The sequence below is a fragment of the Lepidochelys olivacea genome, assembly GCF_965140295.1.
Source record: "Lepidochelys olivacea isolate rLepOli2 genome assembly, chromosome: 23".
Taxonomy (NCBI): Eukaryota; Metazoa; Chordata; order Testudines; family Cheloniidae; genus Lepidochelys; species Lepidochelys olivacea.
Genome location: NC_140433.1, coordinates 10984680 through 11005677, shown reverse-complemented (window position 1 = coordinate 11005677; position 20998 = coordinate 10984680). Strand labels below are relative to the sequence as shown.

At 55.1% G+C, this 20998-nt stretch overlaps 1 protein-coding gene across 1 annotated transcript; it reads left to right on the top strand.

The window, feature by feature from the left end:
• Window positions 1–7648: 7648 nt before the first annotated feature.
• On the top strand, window positions 7649–13449 carry LOC311511975 (uncharacterized protein; the record flags this gene model as incomplete). Its single annotated transcript, XM_084612947.1, has 4 exons — window positions 7649–7705; window positions 8201–8322; window positions 11171–12313; window positions 13317–13449. Exons 1-4 carry the CDS (start codon window positions 7694–7696, stop codon window positions 13447–13449), a joined length of 1410 nt encoding a protein of 469 aa, XP_084469073.1. The 5' UTR covers window positions 7649–7693.
• Between the last annotated feature and the right edge of the window lie 7549 nt (window positions 13450–20998).

Below are 20998 nucleotides of genomic sequence, written 5' to 3'. Positions count from 1 at the left end.
AACGAGTGCTGGTGCAGATACCAACAACAGAAAGCAAACTCCTGGCCAGCTGGCGTGAACCCTATGAGATTATGGAAGCTGTTGGAAGGTAAGTTATAAGGTGAAGCAGCCAGACTGCCGAAGGTCAGAGCAGATCTACAATGTCAACTTACTGAAATCCCACGCATGATCGTTAAACATCTTGCCGGCTCCACCCCAGCCAGATGGCCCACAAGAGAGGAGGTAAGGATATCCCCCAAACTAGCCCCAGAACAATGAACAGAGGTCATCAAAATGATCCAGTGGAACCAAGATTTGTTCTGCACACAACCAGGCCATACAATGCTCATCCAACATCACATCGTCACCTGTCCTGGAGCAAGGCTGACGATAAAACCATATCACATACCAGAGGTAAAAAGAGAAGAAATTAGGGCAGAAGTAAGGATGATGCTGAAGCTTGGGGTGATTGAGGAATCCCACAGCCAGTGGTCCAGCCCTATTGTCTTGGTCCCCAAGACTGATGGCACCCTTGAGGTTCTGTACTGATTTCCGGTAATGAAATGAAGTATCCCAGTTCGATGCCTACCCGATACCACGTATCGATGAGCTGGTGGATTGGTTAGTCAAGGCCAGATACTTGACTGCCTTGGACTTAACCAAAGGCTACTCACAGAAACCCCCGGTTGAGGATGCCAAGGAAAAAACCACCTTCTCTGCACCTGACGGCTTCTTCCAATAGACCATCCTCCCTTTTGGGCTCCATGGGGCTCCTGCAACTTTCCAACTGCTGATGGACAGATTACTTCAACCCCATGCCAAGTACGCTGCCACCTATTTAGATGATTTGGTAACCCATAGCCGTGACTGGGACATGCACCTGGGGAAAAGTGGAAGTGGTACTAGACACTCTTAGACAGGCTGGCCTCACTGCTATCCCTTCCAAATGTGGAATAGGGGTAGCCGAGGCCAGATACCTCGGGTATGTTGTCAGAAGGGGTGTGGTGAAATCCCAAGGGAACAAAGTGGAGGCAATACAGCAATGGCCCCGACCGATCCGCAAGAAGCAAGACAGAGCATTCTTAGGGATCGTGGGGTACTCTCACCAGTTCATCCCTCCCTTCACCACAAGGGCAGCACCTCTGACAAACCCGATAAGAACTTGGGGCCTGGAGATAGTTAAGTGCATCAAGGTGGTGGAATAATCATTCACAGACCTAAGGACGGCCCGTTGCAGTCTTTCAGTGCTCACAGCACCAGATTTCAAGAAGGAATTCATTCTACAAACAGACACCTCGGAGGTAGGACTTGGGGCTGTCCTTTCACAGATGGTGGGGGATGAGGAGCACCCGATCCTTTGCCTCAGCCAGAAGCTCCTGCCCAGGGAACAATGGTATGCCGTAGTAGAAAAGGCATGCCTAGCTGTTTAATGGGCCATGGAGATGCTATGGTACTACCTACTGGGGTGGTGATTCACCCTTGTGACAAACCACGCCCCACTGCAATGGATGCACACAAACAAGGAGAGGAATGCACGAGTGACTAGATGCTTCCTATCTTTACAACCTTTCCGCTTCCAGATACAGCATAAAGCCGGAAGCCAACGTGGACGGTCTGACACGACAACACTGTCTCTCATTCCAAGTAGCCCAAACCAGGGTTGTTGAGTGTGGGTGTGGGGGCGGGGGCGGGGCGAGGGAGACATGGGATCCAGCAGGGCCAGAGAGCAGTGGGCGAGTGCTAGAGGGGAGATATAGTCTAATTAAGGCGTGGCTCCCTGTAGACTAGGGAAGGCTACTACAAGCTAATTGAAGCAGCTGTAGCCAAGTAAGACCCAGTCAGGAGCCTAATGTCACACAGCAGCCTAAGTAAGGCATGGTTCCCTATAGGCGAATTGAAGTGTCTGTAGCAAATTAAGGCCCTGTCAGGAACCTAATTACACCCCCCCCACACCATCCCCCCTTCTCCTCTGCTTCAGGCAGACAGGGGGAGTGAGGAAGGAGAGAGGACTGAACTTTGGAGGTGTGTTGCTAAGATTTGAAAGACCAGAGATTTGGAGGAAGGGAGACCCTGTCCCAGCAGTGCAGGGAGACTCTCTCCCCCAGCGTCATGGAATGAGGGTAACCCTAATCAGAGGGCAAGAGGGTTAGAAACCTGCAGGGGTTGAGAGGGGCTGGAGCTCAGACCCAGATCCCTTCCCTGTTTCCCTTCTCTATTACCTTCCAGGGCCACTAGCGGGGCCCTAGGAACCCCAAAAGCAGGAACGAGGAATGATGTCCCAGCCCCACACCAAGAAAAGTGCGGGACCCACCACACCAACATCAGATGTTTTGTCACAGTTCTTTGAGTAAAAGTCCTGCACAGATCATGGGGAATTAACAGAAATTCATGGTCCATGACCTATCTATGACCTTTATTATCAATACTCCTGACTAAACCTTACCTGGGGGGCCCCTGGGGCTGCTGCTCTTGTGGGCCTCTGTGCTCCGGGGGGCCCGGGAGCAGTCCCACTGGCCACTGCTTCTTCCGTCCATGGGGCTAGTGGCACCAGCTGCTGCTTGGGCAGGACCTGGGGCCAGCTGCTGGGCATCACCCCAGCAGCAGCTGCTCCAGCCACACAAGCCGCTGCTCCCCATCTTTGTCGCAAGACCCACTGCCCCCTCCACTGGTGCACAGGGAGGGGATCAGACCCTGCAGCGCTGGGGCAGGGGAGTGGGTTATGGATGCGGTTTTGGGGGAGCTGCTCCCTGAGCCCGGTGGATGACACCTGAGGGTGAGGGCAGGTTGGGGGTGAGGGTTCTGGGGCAGGGGGCACAGTCAGAGTGGGGAGTGGTGTCCAGAAAAGGGGATGGAATTGGGGAGGGGGTCCTGGGGGAGGAGGTGCACCTGAGGCAGAAGTCCAAGGGCAGGGGGTGCAGTCAGAGTGGAGGTCCCCAGAGACAAGGGGTGCAGTCAGGGTGGAGGTCCCCAGGGACAGGGGGTGCAGTCAGGGTGGGGTCCAAGGCTGTGCATCTCTTGGCTTTTTCACGTGTTCCCCATGGGGGCTCACAAACAGGTTTGGTGCCAGGCCAACAAAAGGTTAATCAAGCCCTAGCCACAGTCAGAGCAGTCCCTTCGCCCACAGAGAGGGTGAGGGGCTCGGGAGGGAGGCCCAGGCCCGCTCCCTGCCGGAGATGAGGCTGCCAGCGGCTGCTCCCTCGGGGGCCTGCAGCCCTTGTGCCACCACCACGGCCGCAAGGGCCGTTTATTTCCCAAGCCGTGGTTGTGCCAGTGGGGGAAGCCCAGCCAGGGCGGAGGTGACGGGTAGGTGTAAGGCTCAGGAGCGAGGGCTCCTGGCCGCACAGTTCTTGCGCCACCGTCACCACGACAAGGGGCCGTTTGTTTCCCAAGCCACATTTGCAACAGCAGGGGGAACTCGGTCAGCCGGGACGCCCTGTGCCTGGCCAGGTGTGGGGAGTTGGGGTGGGGTGTCACCCAGCCAGGCTGGGCCATGCACTCCTTTTCCAGGGTGAGCGCCCCACGGGGACAAACCCTAGCCCAGCCAACGAGTGACATGACCTGCCCTGCCCCCTCGTTCCCTGTGGGGGTCTGGCTCCCACATGCAGCCTCCCTGGGGCGGGAGTGCTGGTTGGACACAGATGGAACATGCCTCCCTCCTAAGCCCTGACCCCAAACAGCCTCCCCTCAGCCACACGTCCAGCCAGTCCCCAGGAGGCCGTCGCTGGCCGGGAGGGCACTGGGAGCTCCTGGAGGGCAGGGGGCTGGCGGGGAGCCCAGCCAGCGTCCTGCCCTCAGCGTGGGGTCCACTGCCAGGACAGGGAGTGGGAGGGATAGCTCAGTGGTTTGAGCATTGGCCTGCTAAACCCAGGGTTGTGAGTTCAATCCTTGAGGGGGCCATTTAGGGATCTGGGGCAAAAACTGGGGATTGGTCCTGCTTTGAGCAGGGGGTTGGACTAGAGACCTCCTGAGGTCCCTTCCAAGCCTGATATTCTGTGACAGGCCTGGGACCGTCCAGCTGGACTCCTGCACCCCCTGTATCCAGCCCAGGCCTTGGGCACAGCCAGAGAGAGAGCAACATGGACCAACAGCAACAGGGCATCGCCCCATCCATCTGGGGAGCTGCCCCAGTCCTGATTCTCCCCACTGGTCACCTGGCTCCACCTGGACTCCAGCACCCTGGACCCCTGGCCAGTGGCTCTGCTCTGACCAGTCGGGGGAAAGGACTCTCATGGGTCATGGCTCCCCCCTGGGGAGGGGTGTCCAGGCCAGGAGCACCCCCCACCCCACCCCATAGACACCCTCGCTGTGCTGGTCTACCTCCCTCCTGCCCGCTGGAGACTCCCGGTGCGCCCTGCTCCCCCCTCCTAACCTGGATCCTGGCCACATTCTCCTGGGGGCTCACAGCTGGGGTAGGGGCAGGAAGGTCCCTTGACCCCCAGAGGAAGGGTGAGGGGCTTAGGAGGGAGGCCCTCGCCTGTTGCAGGCGAGTTCGCCAGAGGCTGCTCCCTTGAAGGCTGCTGGCCCCCTGACTCTTGCGCCACCATCACAGTTTCAAGGGCCGTTTATTTCTCAAGCCGCAGTCGCACGAGCAGGGGAAGCTGGAGCTGGGCCGTTGGAAGCTCGGTGCGTGGGAGGGAGAGTCCCACTCAGCCAGGGTGGGCTAGGGACCCGCTTCCAGGGTGAGTGCCCCACAGGAACTAGCATAGCCGCCAAAGAGCACAACTCGCCCAGCCCCATTGTGCTGGGGGGGCACCACCTGGGTGCATAAGGAGCACGCAGACCGGCGATCTCCCCAGGTGTGTCAGACTCTCAGTGGGTCCTTCCCAAGCCCGGGTGGCTGCATGACCCCAAACACTCTCCACCGCCCGGCTCTGCCTTCAGTCCCATTGTATGGAGCTTTCGCTGGTTGGGCAGCACCGGGAACCTCGAAGAATGGGGATGTCTGGGAGCCCAGGACCAGCTATGACCCAGGCTGGTCCTACCTATGCTCTTACCCCACCCAGCACCTACACCTGCCCTGCATTAACCCTGCGTTACAACAATATTGTGCCCGTTGATCACTGCCAAGCCCCCAGGCGCTGGACAGAAGCTGCTTGGTCTTAGCACAGGCCATCCCGTGCACCCCCTTAAGGCCTGCCTCAGTTTCCCCTCACCTGGAAAGGAGACTTTCAGGTACCCAACAGAGACCCTTCGGAGGAGACCAACGCAAATCAGACCTTCATCCTAATGTCCCCAAGAGGCTGTAGGGGGTGGAGATGCTGCTGGCATGGGGCTCTCGGTTACATTTCCCTGTCCCAGACCTACCATCAGTCCTGGATCCTAGTGACTGAGAAACTCTGTCTGGTTTGGCATGGGCTGTGCTGTGTTTCTGCCAGTCCCTGTGGGACATGATGTACTTTCCAGAGGGAAAATATGACCCTGCTGAGCCCCAGTATGTAACCCATACTATGTGCCAGACTCCAATCTAGAACCTCCTCCTCCCGGAGTGTGTAACAGCCTCCAGTCTAGAACCCCTGCCCCTCCTGAGTGTGCTACTGGCTCCAGTCTAGAACACCCAGCCTTTATGTCCATGTGGCTCCTGTCTAGAACATCCACCCCATCCAGAGTGTGTGCCTGGCTCAAATCTAGAACCTGCACCCTGTTGTGATGCTGCTCAAGACTCCAATCTAGAACCCTCCCCTCACTTCTTAGCGACATCTGTGCTTCAGTCTAGAACCTCTGCTCCATCCCTGAGCAAGTGTTAAACTCCAGTCTAGATTCCCCACTCTGAGCATGGTCTAAGTTTCCCACTAGAACCTCTCCCCACCCCAGGGTGACCTTGGAGAGAGGATTCCCAGCTGAAGCAGCTCCATTGATGTCAGGGCTGATTGGCACCCATTGGGAACTGTCCAAGGTCCCATTTCATTGCACAATGCTGCTGGCACAGACAGCCACCATCCAATCTCGTTGAGTGACAGATGGGCATGTTCAGCCTCCTACCCCATCCCCATCCATCTGTCACTGGCCCGACAGGGTGGAAGAGAGCCGGACACACGGACAGAGACACTGGAGCCTGTGATGGGTTTTCCTAGGGTGCAATGTGGAACTAGGGTACCACTAAGCCCTTTGTGCCACCAACCTGTGCTCCCTCTCACACTGTGATGCTGTGACAAGCTGCAAAGCCCTCCATATCCTGCACTTACACAGCCATCCAGAGGCAGGGACACCCCCAGCAGAGTTACATGAATTCTTCTCCCAGCCACACATGAACCAACAACAGAGAGGATCCAGCCAATTCCCCCAACTCCACAGCCTTGGACCCTAAGACTGTATCACCCTGTGTACATTTATAATTCAGTCCATTCCTCCCTCAATGTGGAGAAGACATGCTTTTGAACACTGAGCAGATTTCCCAAACACTTCAAGGAAAACACACTGTCTTAGGTAAAATATAAAACAGATTTATTCACTCCAGAAAGACAGATATTAAGTGATTATAAGTAGTGAGCATAGAGATCAAAGTTAGTCACCTAAGAAATAAAACAAATTTGCAGTCTGAGTTCTATAAACTAAACCGGATTTGAACCAGGCAGTGTCTTCCCCGATAGATGGTAGAGTTCCTTAATACACAGGCTGGGATTCTTCTTTGCAGCCTGAGACCACCTCTCCTGTTCACAGTCTTTGTTCTCCAGACGTGCTTCTAGGTGTTGAGTTGTGGGGCCAAGAGGCCAAAAGCCACTTCCCCTCTTTTATAGGTTCTTCCAGCTTGCTGGAAAGATCTTCTATGACATGAGACAAGCCGTGTCCATTGTCGATGGGCTCCCTCTGAGAAGCCTTCATTGTACACAGATCCTGGGATGGTCCTTGGGAGTGTGGATTCCCCTTAACGTGCCATCAGTGCTGTCTGGCTTCTCCATTGTTGTACCTGAAAGGCTGATTGTGGGTGTTCCCAACTTCGCAACATCTTTCAGTGACACACACAGACCAAAACTACTTCACTTCCCGTACAATACAGTGATAGCGCATGCACTCCGACAGGATATTAATGTTCAACAGAGCAAGGCTTTTCGAATGATGGCTAACAAGGCATGTTGGGTACAAAACACAGCATAATGATATCACCATGTAAATATGGGGGTGCCAGGGTACTGCCTTGGAGCACAGAGGGCCACAGAACCAGACACAGGGACAGAGATGTGAGGCCCTGGGATGCTCTGAAGCTTTATTGGCCTTGCTCCTGAGGCAGAGAATTGGGAACCTCATCCCATCACCCCCAGCATGACAAAAACCAACCCCACCCAGACAGGGCTAACGCTACTCTCAGGGGTCTGCCTGGCCTTTGCCACCTCCCATCCCTCACTGCTGTCTGCCCCGGCCATCACCATGCCCTATCCTTCACCCCCATCTGCCCCAGTGCCCTCGCCACCTCCCATCCTCCACCACGTCTGCCCTGCTGCTTGCAACTTCCCATCTCATTCCCCTGTCTGCCCCACCCCTCCTGGCTCAGCCCCATGGAGTTTCCTTTCAAGGCAATATTGAATAAAGTAGCTGAGACCCACCTCCCCTGCCCCTGGGCTGGTCACGGGGACAGCAGGAGTGGGCACCACCCCTCTGCTGCATGGGAGGGGTGGGGGAGATTGGACCTATAAGAAGAGGGGCTGGGAGATGATAGCCCATCCTTGGGGTCTGGTGTGAGCATCCGTCAGTGGGTGATGGTACCTCCTGCTCCGGCACCATGGAAACCCTGGTGAGTCCCCACTGCCCCTCATCTCCTGCCCCATGGCAACCCTTGTGAGTCCCCCATCTCCCTCTGCCCCATGGAAACCCTGGTGTATCCCCCCTGTGCCTTACCTTCTGCCCCATGGAAACGCTTGTGAGACATCCCCCCCACCTCCTGTCCCATGGAAACCCTGGTGAATCCCCTCTAACCCTCACCTCCTGCCCCATGACAACCCTCATGAGGCCCTCCCACCTCCTCCTGCCCCACGGAAACACAGGTGAGGCATCCCCCCACCTCCTGCCCTATGGAATCCGAGGTGAGTCCCCCTTTTTCCCCCCTCCTGGCCCATAGAGCCCCATGGAAGACCTGTTTGCCATTCACACCACATCCCATCAATCTCCAGGGGGTTATCCCATGCCCCCTCTCCTGTCTGTGGCACATCAGGGGTTAGGCGATGTGGGTTGGCAGGCTCTGGGTCTGTGCCCAGGCTCGGGGGTGCTGACGCTGTGGGGTCCTGTGCAGGTGTCGGGGCGGATGCTCAGGGCTGGACTCCTGCTGCTGCCCCTTCTCCTCTGCTTCGGGCCAGAGACTGTCGGAAGCAGCAACCCCGTCATGCTTGGAGAGATTGTGGATCATATAGATAAGTGAGTGAGGCCCCAGTGGGGCATTTCCCATCTGTCTGTGACCCCTCTGCCCTCCCTGGGTGGTAAATGAAGGAAAAAGGGGGGATGATGCTTCACGTTTGCCCTCTGTGATGTTCTATGGCACAGGTGGCTCAGTGCATGGCAGAGCTGGGAGGGGTGATTCTGGGATGCAGGGGGAGCTGGGGCTTGGAGCTTGGAGGGCAGGGGAGCTGGGGCTTGGAGCTGGGAGGGCAGGGGAGCTGGGGCTCAGAGCTAGGAGGGCAGGGGAGCTGGGGCTTGGAGCTGGGAGGGGTGATTCTGGGGTGCAGGTGTAGATGGAGCCTGGAGCTGGGAGAGGAGTAATTCTAGGGGTGCAGGGGGGTGGTGGGGAGGTGGGTCTCATTACTATTGTGAAAAACTGGTTGAAATCTGGATCTCCAATTCCCTCGGAAATTCTGAAATTTCTATTTTCTTTTCAGTACAAATTAATACTAACACTTGAAAACTTCCACAGAATGGGAATTCCAAATTTTGTTTTGGAAAAATTAATAACAGATTTCAGTTAGACCATATCTGAATATTTCATTTTAGAAAGATAAAAATATTTCCATTTCAGCTTCAGCAACTTGACTTTCCTGCTTTATAATATAATATAATATAATATAATATAATATAATTAATAAATGAAAGTCCAGATGTTTTCACCTGTATATTATAAACAGCAATATAACATAATAGAAGTTAAAAAAAAGAGTCATAACCAAATGTTTCAATCTAAACAGATTCTTCTAATAATTTTTCATCCGAAAACTACACAAAATTGATGTATTCGCTTGGAACATTCAGATTTTGTTGAATCAGCCTTTCCCTAAGGAAAACTGCTCTGTAGGAAAAATTTTGAGCAGCAGTAGTCATGTGCTTGCTGTACACTCCCTTTGGAATAAATGAGGACCAGATACCTTGCACCCAAGACTCTTTAAAGAACTGGCCTGTAGGATAAGTGCCCCCCAGTATTATCAGGATGAGGAGGTTAGATTTGGACATGGGAGGCTGAGCATTAGCATGAATATTCATGATAGCGCTCAGGCCCTCTAATAGGACAAGCCACCATGAACCTGGCTTCATTCCCACCCCCTGCTCCGGAGGCTGGGGGTTGCAGAAGGAGGTGGGGGGGTCTCAGCTTAGAGGATGAAGGTCTGCAGGGCTAACCCTGTCCCACAGGTGAAACCTGTGCTCCCCCAAGCCTATGCTGTGTCCACCCAGAGCAAGATTCCCTCCCAGTAGATGGTAGCTAAGGCGAAGGTGCACTGGGCTGGGAACCAGGAGCTCTGCTCCCAAGTCTGCTGTCTAGTGCACATCACAGCCCTTGTTACTCATTTGTTATCTGCACACTCCACCCACCTTTACCCTTCTGTGGGCTCAAGGTATAACCAAGTTAATTTAGGCACCCCTGCGCTTTCCCAGTTCCTAGGGCTCAGGGAATAATTTTCTGCAGGTTTGCGGGGCCTTTTACCAGTGAAAGAGCCTTGCCCAGTCATATCCTTAACTTCTATTTATGAACAGCTACCAAAACAGAATACACAGGGGAAGCAGACGATGCTCACCACTCCCAATAAGTCAGAGGAACTTTTCCTCGTGGCCAGTCAGTCACAGGTCATCTGGGGCTCCAGCTGCTGCATTGAGGGCTGGCAGGGTGCTGAGGGCTAGTGGCTCTGATCTTGAGCTGTGCCTTGGAGTTAGTGTCCAAAGAATTTCCTTCCTTTTGGACCCCAGTTTATATAGTGAAACTTGAGTCCTGCTTAGCTGTACCTTTCCCAATGGTAAACTAAAATACTACAAAATTTTGTTTTTCACCAACCCTAGCCCATTACAAAACAATTCTTTACCCAATCAGACCCCGCCAGCTTAGTTGATTTACATCTTGCAAAATTAGTTATGCACCAGACAAAAACCATCCAAGAACCAGACAGAGACCATACAGATAAACAATAGAGAAGTGGGAGACTATAAGGGCAAAACAATAGAAGTACCGATTGAACAATGACAGCTGCTGATAAATGGTTTCTTGCCAGACCGCTGAACGCTGTCAAACAAAGTTTTCTTTAAAGGTCTTAAGAGCCTGGTGATGGTGGGGACTATTAAGACAGAAATGCCTCCTTCACAGCCCAATGTTACATTGTTATTTTATAACGTAGAGAGGATGTGAGGACATGACTCTCTGTTTCCTGGCTCCCGTTGCTAATTGCCGAAAAAGGCCTCAGACCTTACAGATTTGTGCCCTGACCTCAGCCAGCCATGAACCCCCTCAACCCTCCCCAGTCCAGAGGTGGGACGAGAACCCAGCTCTCTAAGAGGGCAGACACAGAGCTTTTCCCAGGGAATGTGCCACATGTAGGTGCCATTGTTAGCCTCCCTTTAACCACAGTCACAGTCCCCTCCCAGAGCTGGGGGGAGAAATGGGGGGCCCCGATCTCCAGTATCCTTCAGCTTGCCAGCAAATCGCTGTGTGTCCCGGGGCCAACTGTGTGTCACGTCCCCCTCTTGCGGTGGCTCCGCATAAAAGCTCTGGTTTGCTCCTGGAGCTCAAGCGGTAACGCTCGGCCCTGGGGAGCTGACGGACCAAATCTCACACCGTGCTGATGATCCCAGGGGGGCACCTGTGGCAGTTTCTTCTTAAAACCACCCTCCAAGTTTATTTCATTCTCCCAAGGAGCAAACATCCCTCGACCCAGGCTAGAGCCCTGAGAGCCTAGAAGCGGCCAGTGACAGCATCATGTGCGACCCAGCCCAAGTTTGCTGCTCAGGGCTGGGGGCAGAGCTGTTCAGAGCCCCACATCTCTTCACTGCCCTTCGCTTTGCCTTTGCTTAGGGATGGATTGGCTGTTGAATACGCCTTCGCCGTCAGCCTGGAGAAAGCCAGCTGCGAGAACACATCTAGTCTGGAACAGGTGCTGCTCAGGAACAAGCTGTGGGACATGCAGGCGGCCATTAACCAAGTGGGCGGCCTGCAGAACACAGATGAAGGGCACATTGTGGCTCCCCGGATGAAGCAGCAGGGTGACCAGAACAGCCCTGTGCAGAAGCTCCTGGCCCAGATCTACAACGAGAGAAGCTGCCTGATCTTCTTCACCGTCCACTCGCCCTGTGCGGGGACGTGTCTGCTGGGGAAGAGGCCCCACAACATCCTGTGGCTGGTGAGCGACACCTTCCGCCCCATCGACCACAACTACAAGGCCTTCGTCTTCCGGCAGATCTACCGGCAGGACCGGGACCTGGGTCCCAAAAGCCTGCTGGAGGCCTGGCACCGGCTGCCCGACGTGCCCCTGCTGCGCTGCGACACCACGGGCTGCAGGGACTGCAGGGGGAACGACCCCAACACCGACCCCAACGCCTGCCTGGACGAGATGCGAGCCATGAGGCAGCCGCTGCACCCACCTGGCAGGGGGCAGGAGAGAGAGCAGGGGGCAGAGGGGAGAGCAGAGGTTGGAGGGGAGAGCAGGGGGCACCTTCGGAGGGCTGGGGAGTTGGTGAGGCAGGTGGCTCCATTGGAGGGCTGGGGGGACAGCGGGGCAGAGGGCGACATCGTAACGTTGGGTGGATGGTCGGACAGTGCGCTCCTTCGGAAACACTGCGGACGCCTTAGGTGGGTGCTGCGCTGGAGTCGGCGTTTGCGGCGTTGGGTGAGGTGGTGCAGGAGGTGCCATAGGGGACGGGGGTGCTGCAGGCACGTGAAGCGATTGTGGCGCTGGAGTCGGCGTTTGCGGCGTTGGGTGAGGTGGTGCAGGAATCGCCGTAGGGGACGGCGTGGCGGCAGGTGCCGGAGGGGACAGCGTGGCGGCAGGCGCCGGAGGGGACGGCGTGGCGGCAGGTGCCGGAGGGGACGGCGTGGCGGCAGGCGCTGGAGGGGACGGCGTGGCGGCAGGTGCTGGAGGGGACGGCGTGGCGGCAGGCGCTGGAGGGGACGGTGTGGCTGCAGGCAGCGCAGGCGGGGATCTCAGAGGCGTTGGGGAGGGTGGGGCAAGGGGCACCGTAGGGGACGGCGCTGCTGGAGGGTTGGGGGGATGGTGGGCCATGGGGCGCCGTAGGGGGAAAAGGTGGTGGAGGGTTAGGAGGCTCCATCGGGGGGGGGTGACGGGGCAGTGGGTACAGTTGGGGGAGGGTGGGACAGGGGGCACAGTCAGAAGATTTGAGGGATTAGGGGATGTAGGGGGTGGAGGGGGTGGGACATTTCTTCTCTCAAGGCCTGTAATTTTGTGGCTTCCCCCCCACCCTGAATGATTAACACCAATAAACTGTCGGAGCATCCTGCGGTCTCTTGTCTCTGTCCATGTGTCTGTCTCCCTCCTCTCTGTCCGTGTGTCTGGACTTTACACAGCGTGGGAAGCCTCCCAGTCTCCCTGGCAATGCCTCCTTCATCGGGCCAGGCCTGGGCCCCCACTTTTTGCCTGGGGCTCCCCCTGAGCCCAGACCCCTGGCACAGAGCTCACTCCCTTGGGAGAGAAGCAGGGCAGCCTTTCCCAGACACCCAGTTCGCCATGGATCACCCTGGCCATCTGCTGCCATCTGCTGGTGATGTGAGGTAGACACATGAAAAACACAGTGGGCAGACCCCAGTTTGCCCTGCCGGCCCCCCACTGGCTGGATCTGACGGGAGGGAAGCTCAGAGGGGGATGAGAAGGGGTCAGGGCAGATCTGCCCTGTGGGCTCTGGGCGGGTCAGATGCCTGTTGCTAAAGCCCGTGCTTCATAAGACAATTCAGAGGAGAAGAAACGGGTTTCTGTTCCAGGAAGGCGGCTCCAATCAAACACAAGAGAAACCCAGTAAAGCTTTAAAATCTGGACAATGCGCAGGGATGGGATTGTAGCAATCAGAAAGAATTCTATTTAATGGAAAATTGCAAGGATCGTTCAACCCCACAATCAGGAAGTGACAGGGAAAGACTTGTGCGTCCGTTCCCAGCTTCCCATTGCCCACAATGCTGCCCATAACTCTCCTTTCATGGCCTTCCCCGACAGATACCCAAGAACTATCCGTCCCCAGCGCCACCGAACCTGCAGGGAAGGCAGAACCGACAGGGACTCTCCTGGGTCCGGGCACGAGGATGGAGCCAGTGCATGCACTGTGTGGCTGTGGGACGGGCTGCTGTAACGGAGATGTAAGCAGAGGGGTCACTGCTCAGGGGCTGCGTTAGTGGGGCAGTTCGGGGCACGTAGTGCACAATCTTCACTCACCTCCCAAAGCGCTCAGGGAAATTGGCTGTGGCCAGGAGCAGCCAGGCCTGCGCGGCACCAGCCGATCTGCCCGGGCTCTCCCCTGCCCTCCCGTGTGAACCAAACCACACCACCATGGAGCAGGCTGACGAGGGACACCTGCCCGTGGGCTGGCTGCCACAGCAGCCAATGCTAGGGACTGGATCAACAACGCCAGGCTCGCAGGCTGAGCCTTGTCACAGACTCCCCGGGTCTGTGTGTGGGGCAGGAGGCCGACCGCAGACCCACCCTGGGGCTTCCACAGGCAAAGCATGCGACAAACATCTGACATGTGTGTGTCAGGGATTCACACCGTAACTGACCCAGCGACCAAGTTGTGAAGCACAAACCTGTTTTCAAGGGGGCTTTTCACTGAACAAATCACATGAAACCAGAGCATGGTAGTGCCTCGGACCCCAGTCCTGGACCAGGCCCCATCGTGCTAGGCGCTGCACAAACCCAGAAGGAAAAGACACTCAGCCCTCGTGTCAAGGTTCCTTCCCCACTCTGAACTCTAGGGTACAGATGTGGGGACCTGCATGAAAGACTCTCTAAGATTATTCTTACCAGCTTAAGTTAAAAACTTCCCCAAGGTACAAACTTTGCCTTGTCCTTGAATCGTATGCTGCCACCACGAAGCATTTTAAACAAAGAACAGGGAAAGAGAACGCTTGGAGACGTCTTCCCCCAAAATATTCCCCCAAGCCCTACACCCCCTTTCCTGGGGAAGGCTTGATAAGAATCCTCTCCAATTGGTACAGCCCCAAACCCTTGGATCTTCAGAACAATGAAAAATCAATCAGGTTCTTAAAAGAAGAATTTTAATTAAAGAAAAGGTAAAAGAATCACTTCTGTAAAATCAGGATGGTAAATACCTTACAGGGTAATCAGATACAAAACATAGAGAATCCCTCTAGGCAAAACCTGAAGTTACAAAAAGACACAAAAGCAGGAATATATATTCCATCCAGCACAGCTTATTTTACCAGCCATTAAACAAAAGAAAATCTAACACATTTTCTAGCTAGATTACTTACTAACTAACAGAAGTTCTGAGGCTGCATTCCTGATCTGTTCCCAGCAAAAGCATCACACAGACAGACAGACGGTTCCCCACCCCCTCTCCAGATTTGAAAGTATCTTGTCTCCTCATTGGTCAGGTGTCAGCGAGGTTATCTTAGCTTCTGAACCCTTTACAGGTGAAACGGTTTTGCCTCCGGCCAGGAGGGATTTTATAACCTGTATACAGAAAGGTGGTTACCCTTCCTTTTATATTTATGACACCCAGCATAGATCAGCAGCCAGGTTTCAATCCCTCAGATCCCCAGCTTGTTCTCTGAGCTCCAGGAGCAATTACTGGCCCCTTCCTCAAGGAGCCACCAAAGAAGGACATGGGCAATGCTGTCTCAGTGGGTTACCCAAGCAGTCACTTGTCAGCAGTAGCAAGTTAGCACCCAGGAATCCTGGATTCTTTCCACCCCTGGTTCTGGGAGAGGAGTGTGGCTTAGTGGTTAGAAATCTGAGACTCTAACTTGGATTGGTCATTCTGAAAGACAAGATGGGGCCGTAGCAGATCAGAGTGGCTTCTGTGATCTTAGAGACCTGGGTCTTGGAAATGTTTAGCCATTTTTCACACACCCCATTTTTGTCATCAAATTGAAATTTGGCAGCTTCAAACTGAGGCACAAAATTCACCGTGATCACTTTAAAGTATTTTTCAAAAACCCACATGTGAGTACTTAAAAATGGTATTCTTGGAGACCATAGACCTCGTCTGTGAACTATGATATCTGCAAATGTCACACACACACACACACACACACACAGAGTCCGTCACGGGAGATTCACTATCCTTGCCACTGCCCAAACACAAACGTGTTGCACACAACCCTCCCTCTGGTGTCACTGCACCTCATCCAGACACATTCCAGCCTCTGGTTACGTTTTGCTTTTTGAAACTTGTTCAGGGCACTGATCAGACACCAGCCTTTCCACTGTGGAGGGTGGGAAGAATGATCCTGGGGGTGATGCCTGGGTCTGGGTGCCAGGACACCTGGGTTTTAGCCTTAGCTCTGCCCCTGTCTTTGGCAGGTCCCCTCCTGTCTGGGTGCCTCAGTTTGCCCCTCTCTAAGCTGGATCTGTAACATCTGTGAGGTTTCTAAGGGAGCTAACAACCAGCGCAAATCTGAAGGCAACCACAGAAATGACACCCCACCAGTGTGTGCCCAGAGCCAGTGCCCACACGTGACTGATGTGACAGGGAAGTATGTCCGCACAGCAACTTTAGGGTTGCCAACTTTCTAAGAGCAGAGAACTGAACACCCTTGACCCACCCCCTGCCCCACCCCTTCTTCAAGCTCCTGCCCCCACTCATTCCATCCCCCTCACTCGCTCTCCTCCACCCTTGCTCACTCGCTCATTTTCACCAGGCTGGGGTAGGGGGTTGGAGTGTGGGAGGGGGTTTGGGGAATGGGGTCTGGGGTGGGGGCAGTGGGTTGGGGTGTGGGAGGGGGCAGGCTCTCGCCTGGGGATTTGGGCTCTGGGGCGGGGGCATTAATGAGGAGTTTGGAGTGTGGGAGGGGGCTCCAGGCTGGGGTAGGGGGTTGGGGTGCGGGAGGGGGTTTGGGGAGTGTGCTCTGGGGTGGGGGCAGTGGGTGGGGGGGCGGGCTCTGGCCTGGGGATTCGGGCTCTGGGGCGGGGGGCAGTAATGAGGGGTTTGGAGTGTGGGAGGTGGCTCCAGGCTGGGGTAGGGGGTTGGGGTGCGGGATGGGGTTCGGGGAGCAGGCTCTGGGTGGCGCTGACCTCAGGCAGCTCCCAGGAAGTTGTGACATCTCCCTCCAGCTCCTAGGCAGTGGCACGGCAATAGGGCTCCACATGCTGCTGCTATACACAGGCGCTGCCCCCACAGATCCCATTGGTTGTGGTTCCCGGCCAATGGGAGCTGTGGAGCCAGCGCTTGAGGCAGGGGCAGCTTGCAGAGCCTCCATGGCCACCCCTGTGCCTAGAGGCCGCACCCTGCAGGGACATGTCGGCTGCTTCTGGGAACTGCAACGAGCCGGGTGAGGAGCCTCCCTGCACCACCAACCGGACTTTTAACCGAGCCACCAGGGTCCCTATTCGACCACGTGTACCAGTTGAAAACCAGACACCTGGCATTGGGCAGCCCTAACTGGGAGGCGTGACTCTCAGCTCATGTAGAGGGACCCGTGCTTCTGCCTGTAAACATCACGGCAGCACCAGTTGTGTGGTGCGTGCTTGGCCCAGCCACCCAAGTAATCGATCACTGTGGTCAGACATCCCCTGTCAACAGACAGATCCTCCTCCTACTCTCCCCTGTCGCACTCCCCCTTCTCCCAGCCCAGGTTATTCACCATCCCCCACTTCCAGAAGAAAAGACTTTCCTGGTTTTCTCAGGTGTTTGGTTTCTAGCAAGGGGTTTAGGTGAGAATTTTCTGCTTACAGTGACGGGGCCTTCCCCAGCCCCAGGCCTGGCCCCACGGTTCAGATCACAAGCCATGAATGGCAGCAGAAGGCCCCTGGGTGGCTCCAGATGTCTCCAGTGCAGAGCAGGGAGGAAACTGAGGCAGGGGTTGGGTAGGGAGGGGTGTGTAGATGTGTCAGACTTCTGTGCACAGTGTCTGTGTGTCTGTGATCCACCTCCCAGGGGGGCTGATGAAGGGGGGCCCTCCTGGGGCTCCCACCTTTTGGTGGAGCTCTGCCAGGGGGGTGTTTAAGCTACAGGAGAGTCTGAGGGGTCACCCCTGGTTGCGGGGGCTGGGCAGGGCGCCGTGTCTCTAAGCTGTCAACAGAGGTGCTAGGCAGAGGGTCTGCACCCTGAGAGTGTGCCCAGGGACTCCAAGAGAGAACCCGGGCCTGGGCTCTGTTCGGAGTGGTCAAGAGGGGGCGCTCGTCTGCCACTCACTGCCAGGCTAAGGGACCGGGGCGCTCTCCCTGGGGCTGTGTGGTGGCTTTGCTGAGTAATTCCAAAAAAACCCCAGTGGTCCTAGGCAGTAAGGCTAGCAGGCATGGAGAACGGAGAGGAAGGGGGTGAACTGTTTCTCTCTGTCACGGCCTGGGCCAGGCCTGGGCCAAGCATCCTAAGACCCGGGATGTGTTGTGTGTGGAAGGGAGTTTGACCGTGTCTGAGCGGCCTGCCAGGGGGCAATCCCAGATGCCGCCCTGCCAGGGGCGCTTGGCATCTCAGCAAGGCTAGTGTGGGGAGAGCCATCCAGTTGGCACGCACAGGCCATGGCTCTGGAGGGAGGCTCAGCTGCTGACCCATCCCCTGTGGAGCGAGGGTGTCTGCATGTGAGACTGGCCTAGCCAGGGGCATGGAGCTTCTGAGTGGGGTCATGGGGCAGAGACAGACCCCTATTGCTGGGGGTGTTCTGCTCCGGGGGGTCAAACACCCCCCGCCCAAGACAGAAGGCCGTGTTGGGGAGACCGAGGCAGCGGCAGGGAAGCTGCATGTTCTGAACGCGGGCAGACTTGGGTTCACCAAAGTGGGAGCTCGGTGGGATAAAGGGGAACAAAATCCCAGCTCTGTGCTCACTGCTGATCAGGTAATGTCAGCCCAGGGCCTGGCTTGTTGCTGAGAGTCCTACGCCCCTTCCCAGCTCCTGCTGGCGTGTGCCACGTCCACAGGCACAACCAGGACCAACCCGCTGGAGTCGTTGTCAGACACATCTGTGGTGGGGCTGCCAGGACGTGCCCTGCTTTGCATGTTTCCTGGTGGAGTGGGGTGCACGGAAGTCTGTTCGTTCTGCCTGTCCTGGGCCATCAATCCATCCGCACCAGGAAGAGAAAGTCCTTCAGCGTTGAACACCTTGTGTCTGAATGATGGGCTTCAGGAACGTGGGAGATCCTGGACCTCTCAGCCAGAGAAGCACAGAGACAGCATGGGATAGCAAGAGCTGGGAGGGGACTCAAGGGCTGGTCTAGATCCCAAATACACTGGGTTGGGGGTCAGGACAACTGGTTTCTTTCCTCAGTTCTGCCACTGACCAGTTCTGGGCCCCGGGGCCAGTCCCTTCCCCTGTCTCCTCTTGCCACCTGCCTATTTCCTGTTTCAAGGCAGTCCCAGTATCTCGTCCCCTCTCTCACGCAGTCCCAGTCTGTCTGGGCCAGGGGCTGCAGGGCTGCAGGGCTACCAGGTGTTGTCAGTCGTCACCGGTGTGGTGCTCTGCTCTACCCAATGTTGATAACAGTCGGCTGCGTGCGTGTGCTCCCTCTGTGTGCTGCTCTGCGCAGATCGCTGACACAGCCGACCCCGAGAGAACCCCCAGTGATCACAGACTCCGATAAGGTACGAAGGCACCCGGCCAGGTTTATTTTGCCTAACGAAACACAGTCTCCAGCTCCCCAGATCAGATGTCTGCAGTTCTGCTCGTACATATGCGCTCCCTGACAATGGACGGGCTGAGTCAGCGGTGGGATTCTCCACTGCCCCCTAGGCCAGACAGAGACAACCCCTCAGGGGTGCATTCTTATACAGAGGGCCAAACAAGTTACACCTCACTCCTGGCGCATTGAGGCCCAGCTCCTCTCCGCGTTAGGGTGCCGCCTCTCTCCTGGTTATCTGTGTGGAATGTGCAAGTATCGGAGTGTTCTGGTACCAGCCTGGCACATGTTTCTATCTCTCGTGTCCAGGACCTTTTAGGAATGTGTATTTTTGCAACATCAGCCCTTTCCTTGCCGGACTCTGAGCAGGGCCTGCCTCTTGCTCACAGCTTAACTTGGCTTTATGTTAATGTTGCCGGCACCCAGGGCCGAGAGGCTGAACAACAGCTGAAGTTGGTTCGTTACCCGGTGTACTGCACCCAATAATCACAACGGGCTGGAGAAGCAGAAAAGTTTATTTGAAGCTGCAAAAAGGTCCAGGGAGATTTGAATCTCAAATCCTGTACCCAGAGCAGGAAGTTACACAGGCTTTTATACATCCTTTTTCCCAGCATACTTATCCAATAGCAAGCTGCTTCAAGTATCCATATAGCCAGCCAATCCAGTTCCCAGCTAGTTCCCTGATTCTCTGTATCATTTGTTAAACTCTACATAAAGCTGCTTTATTCAGCATTGTTCTTCCATATCTCCCCTGTGTGGCCTTGCTTAGTTTCAGGCAGTCTGACTCTGCAGCATATTGTTGCAGATTCTCAGCATAACTGCTGTGTGTGCCTCCAGGCAGGGGGGGCCAAGGACACTTGGGCCTAGCACACAGAGCTGCTGCGAGTGCCTCCAGGCAGGAGGGGGGGCCAAGGACACCGGGGCCTAGTGCGAGGGGGCTTCATCGACACTTGTGGTCTTTCATCCCCTCGAGTTACCTAGTGGCCATGCCCCAGTGTTCCCAACAACTCCCCCCTTTGAGAACACTCAACAGCCTTGGCTCTGAGTTTTTTTACTTGGGCTACTTATTTTTTTATAATATGATTTTGCATAAGCACTTTGTGATAGCCCTGAAGAGAATGATTTATTAACTTTTGCAAAAGGGCCCTGACACATGATACCGCACAGCATAATACCAGTAATACAAGCAGTACAGGAAAGAGAAATTTCAATAGCAGGCTAAATAAACCACCAAGCCAAGACGACAAACCCCAGCCTGAAAACAAGGTTTGCAACCAATTGTTTTCTGGGGCAGTATAGGCAACCTGTGCTCCGGCTCGGGCATGGGCCTTAGCCTGTACCATTTTTTTATAGATTTTATAACTGCTATTATTTATATATACATAACATTGGGGCCCGATAAGGGCACAAACCCCTTCTTGGGATGCCAAGAGATAGTTCAAAGCCAGCCTGTTTTGGAGGGAAAATGTCCTGAGCTGCTGTACCTTTTTATTTAATGTTTTTACTGCTGACCCTAAATCATTAACCGAGTTCTTTAACTTTAAGGCCTCTTTCTCAAGTACCATTTGCAGCCTTACAGTATAGCGGCCTATGCATGCCAGGGCTGGCCCGGTAAACAGTGGCGCTATTCCCAGTACAGAGCACCCTACCAGCTTCTTGGTTGTGAGGGGATTCTTTATATTGCCCGCCAATGCCTTAGTCAGTCGCCACAGGGTCTTTTCTTGTGACTCAACAGAGGTGTCTCGGGCATTTTTAATTTTTCCTTTGGGCAGTGTGGCAGTTATGGAAAGATGAGGAACTCCATGAGCTATATAACAGCTACCTGTCCAGTTGGCTGGCAGCACCTTGTAAGCCTTTCGGCCACATACAAAATAGTGACCCTGTAGGGCCCAATAAGGACTGTTTCTTAAGGGGATTCCTGGGATATTTAAGGCTGCTTTTCCAAACAGTTCATATGCCCCTAGGGGGGCATCCCATCCTCCTGATTGGGTACAAGTGGGGGCATTTCTAATTGTGCTGTTTAAATTACACTCGCCATAGGGACCACTACAAACCCACCATTGGCTTGCTACATTGGAGATATTAACTGGACGGCAAGTTACATTTCC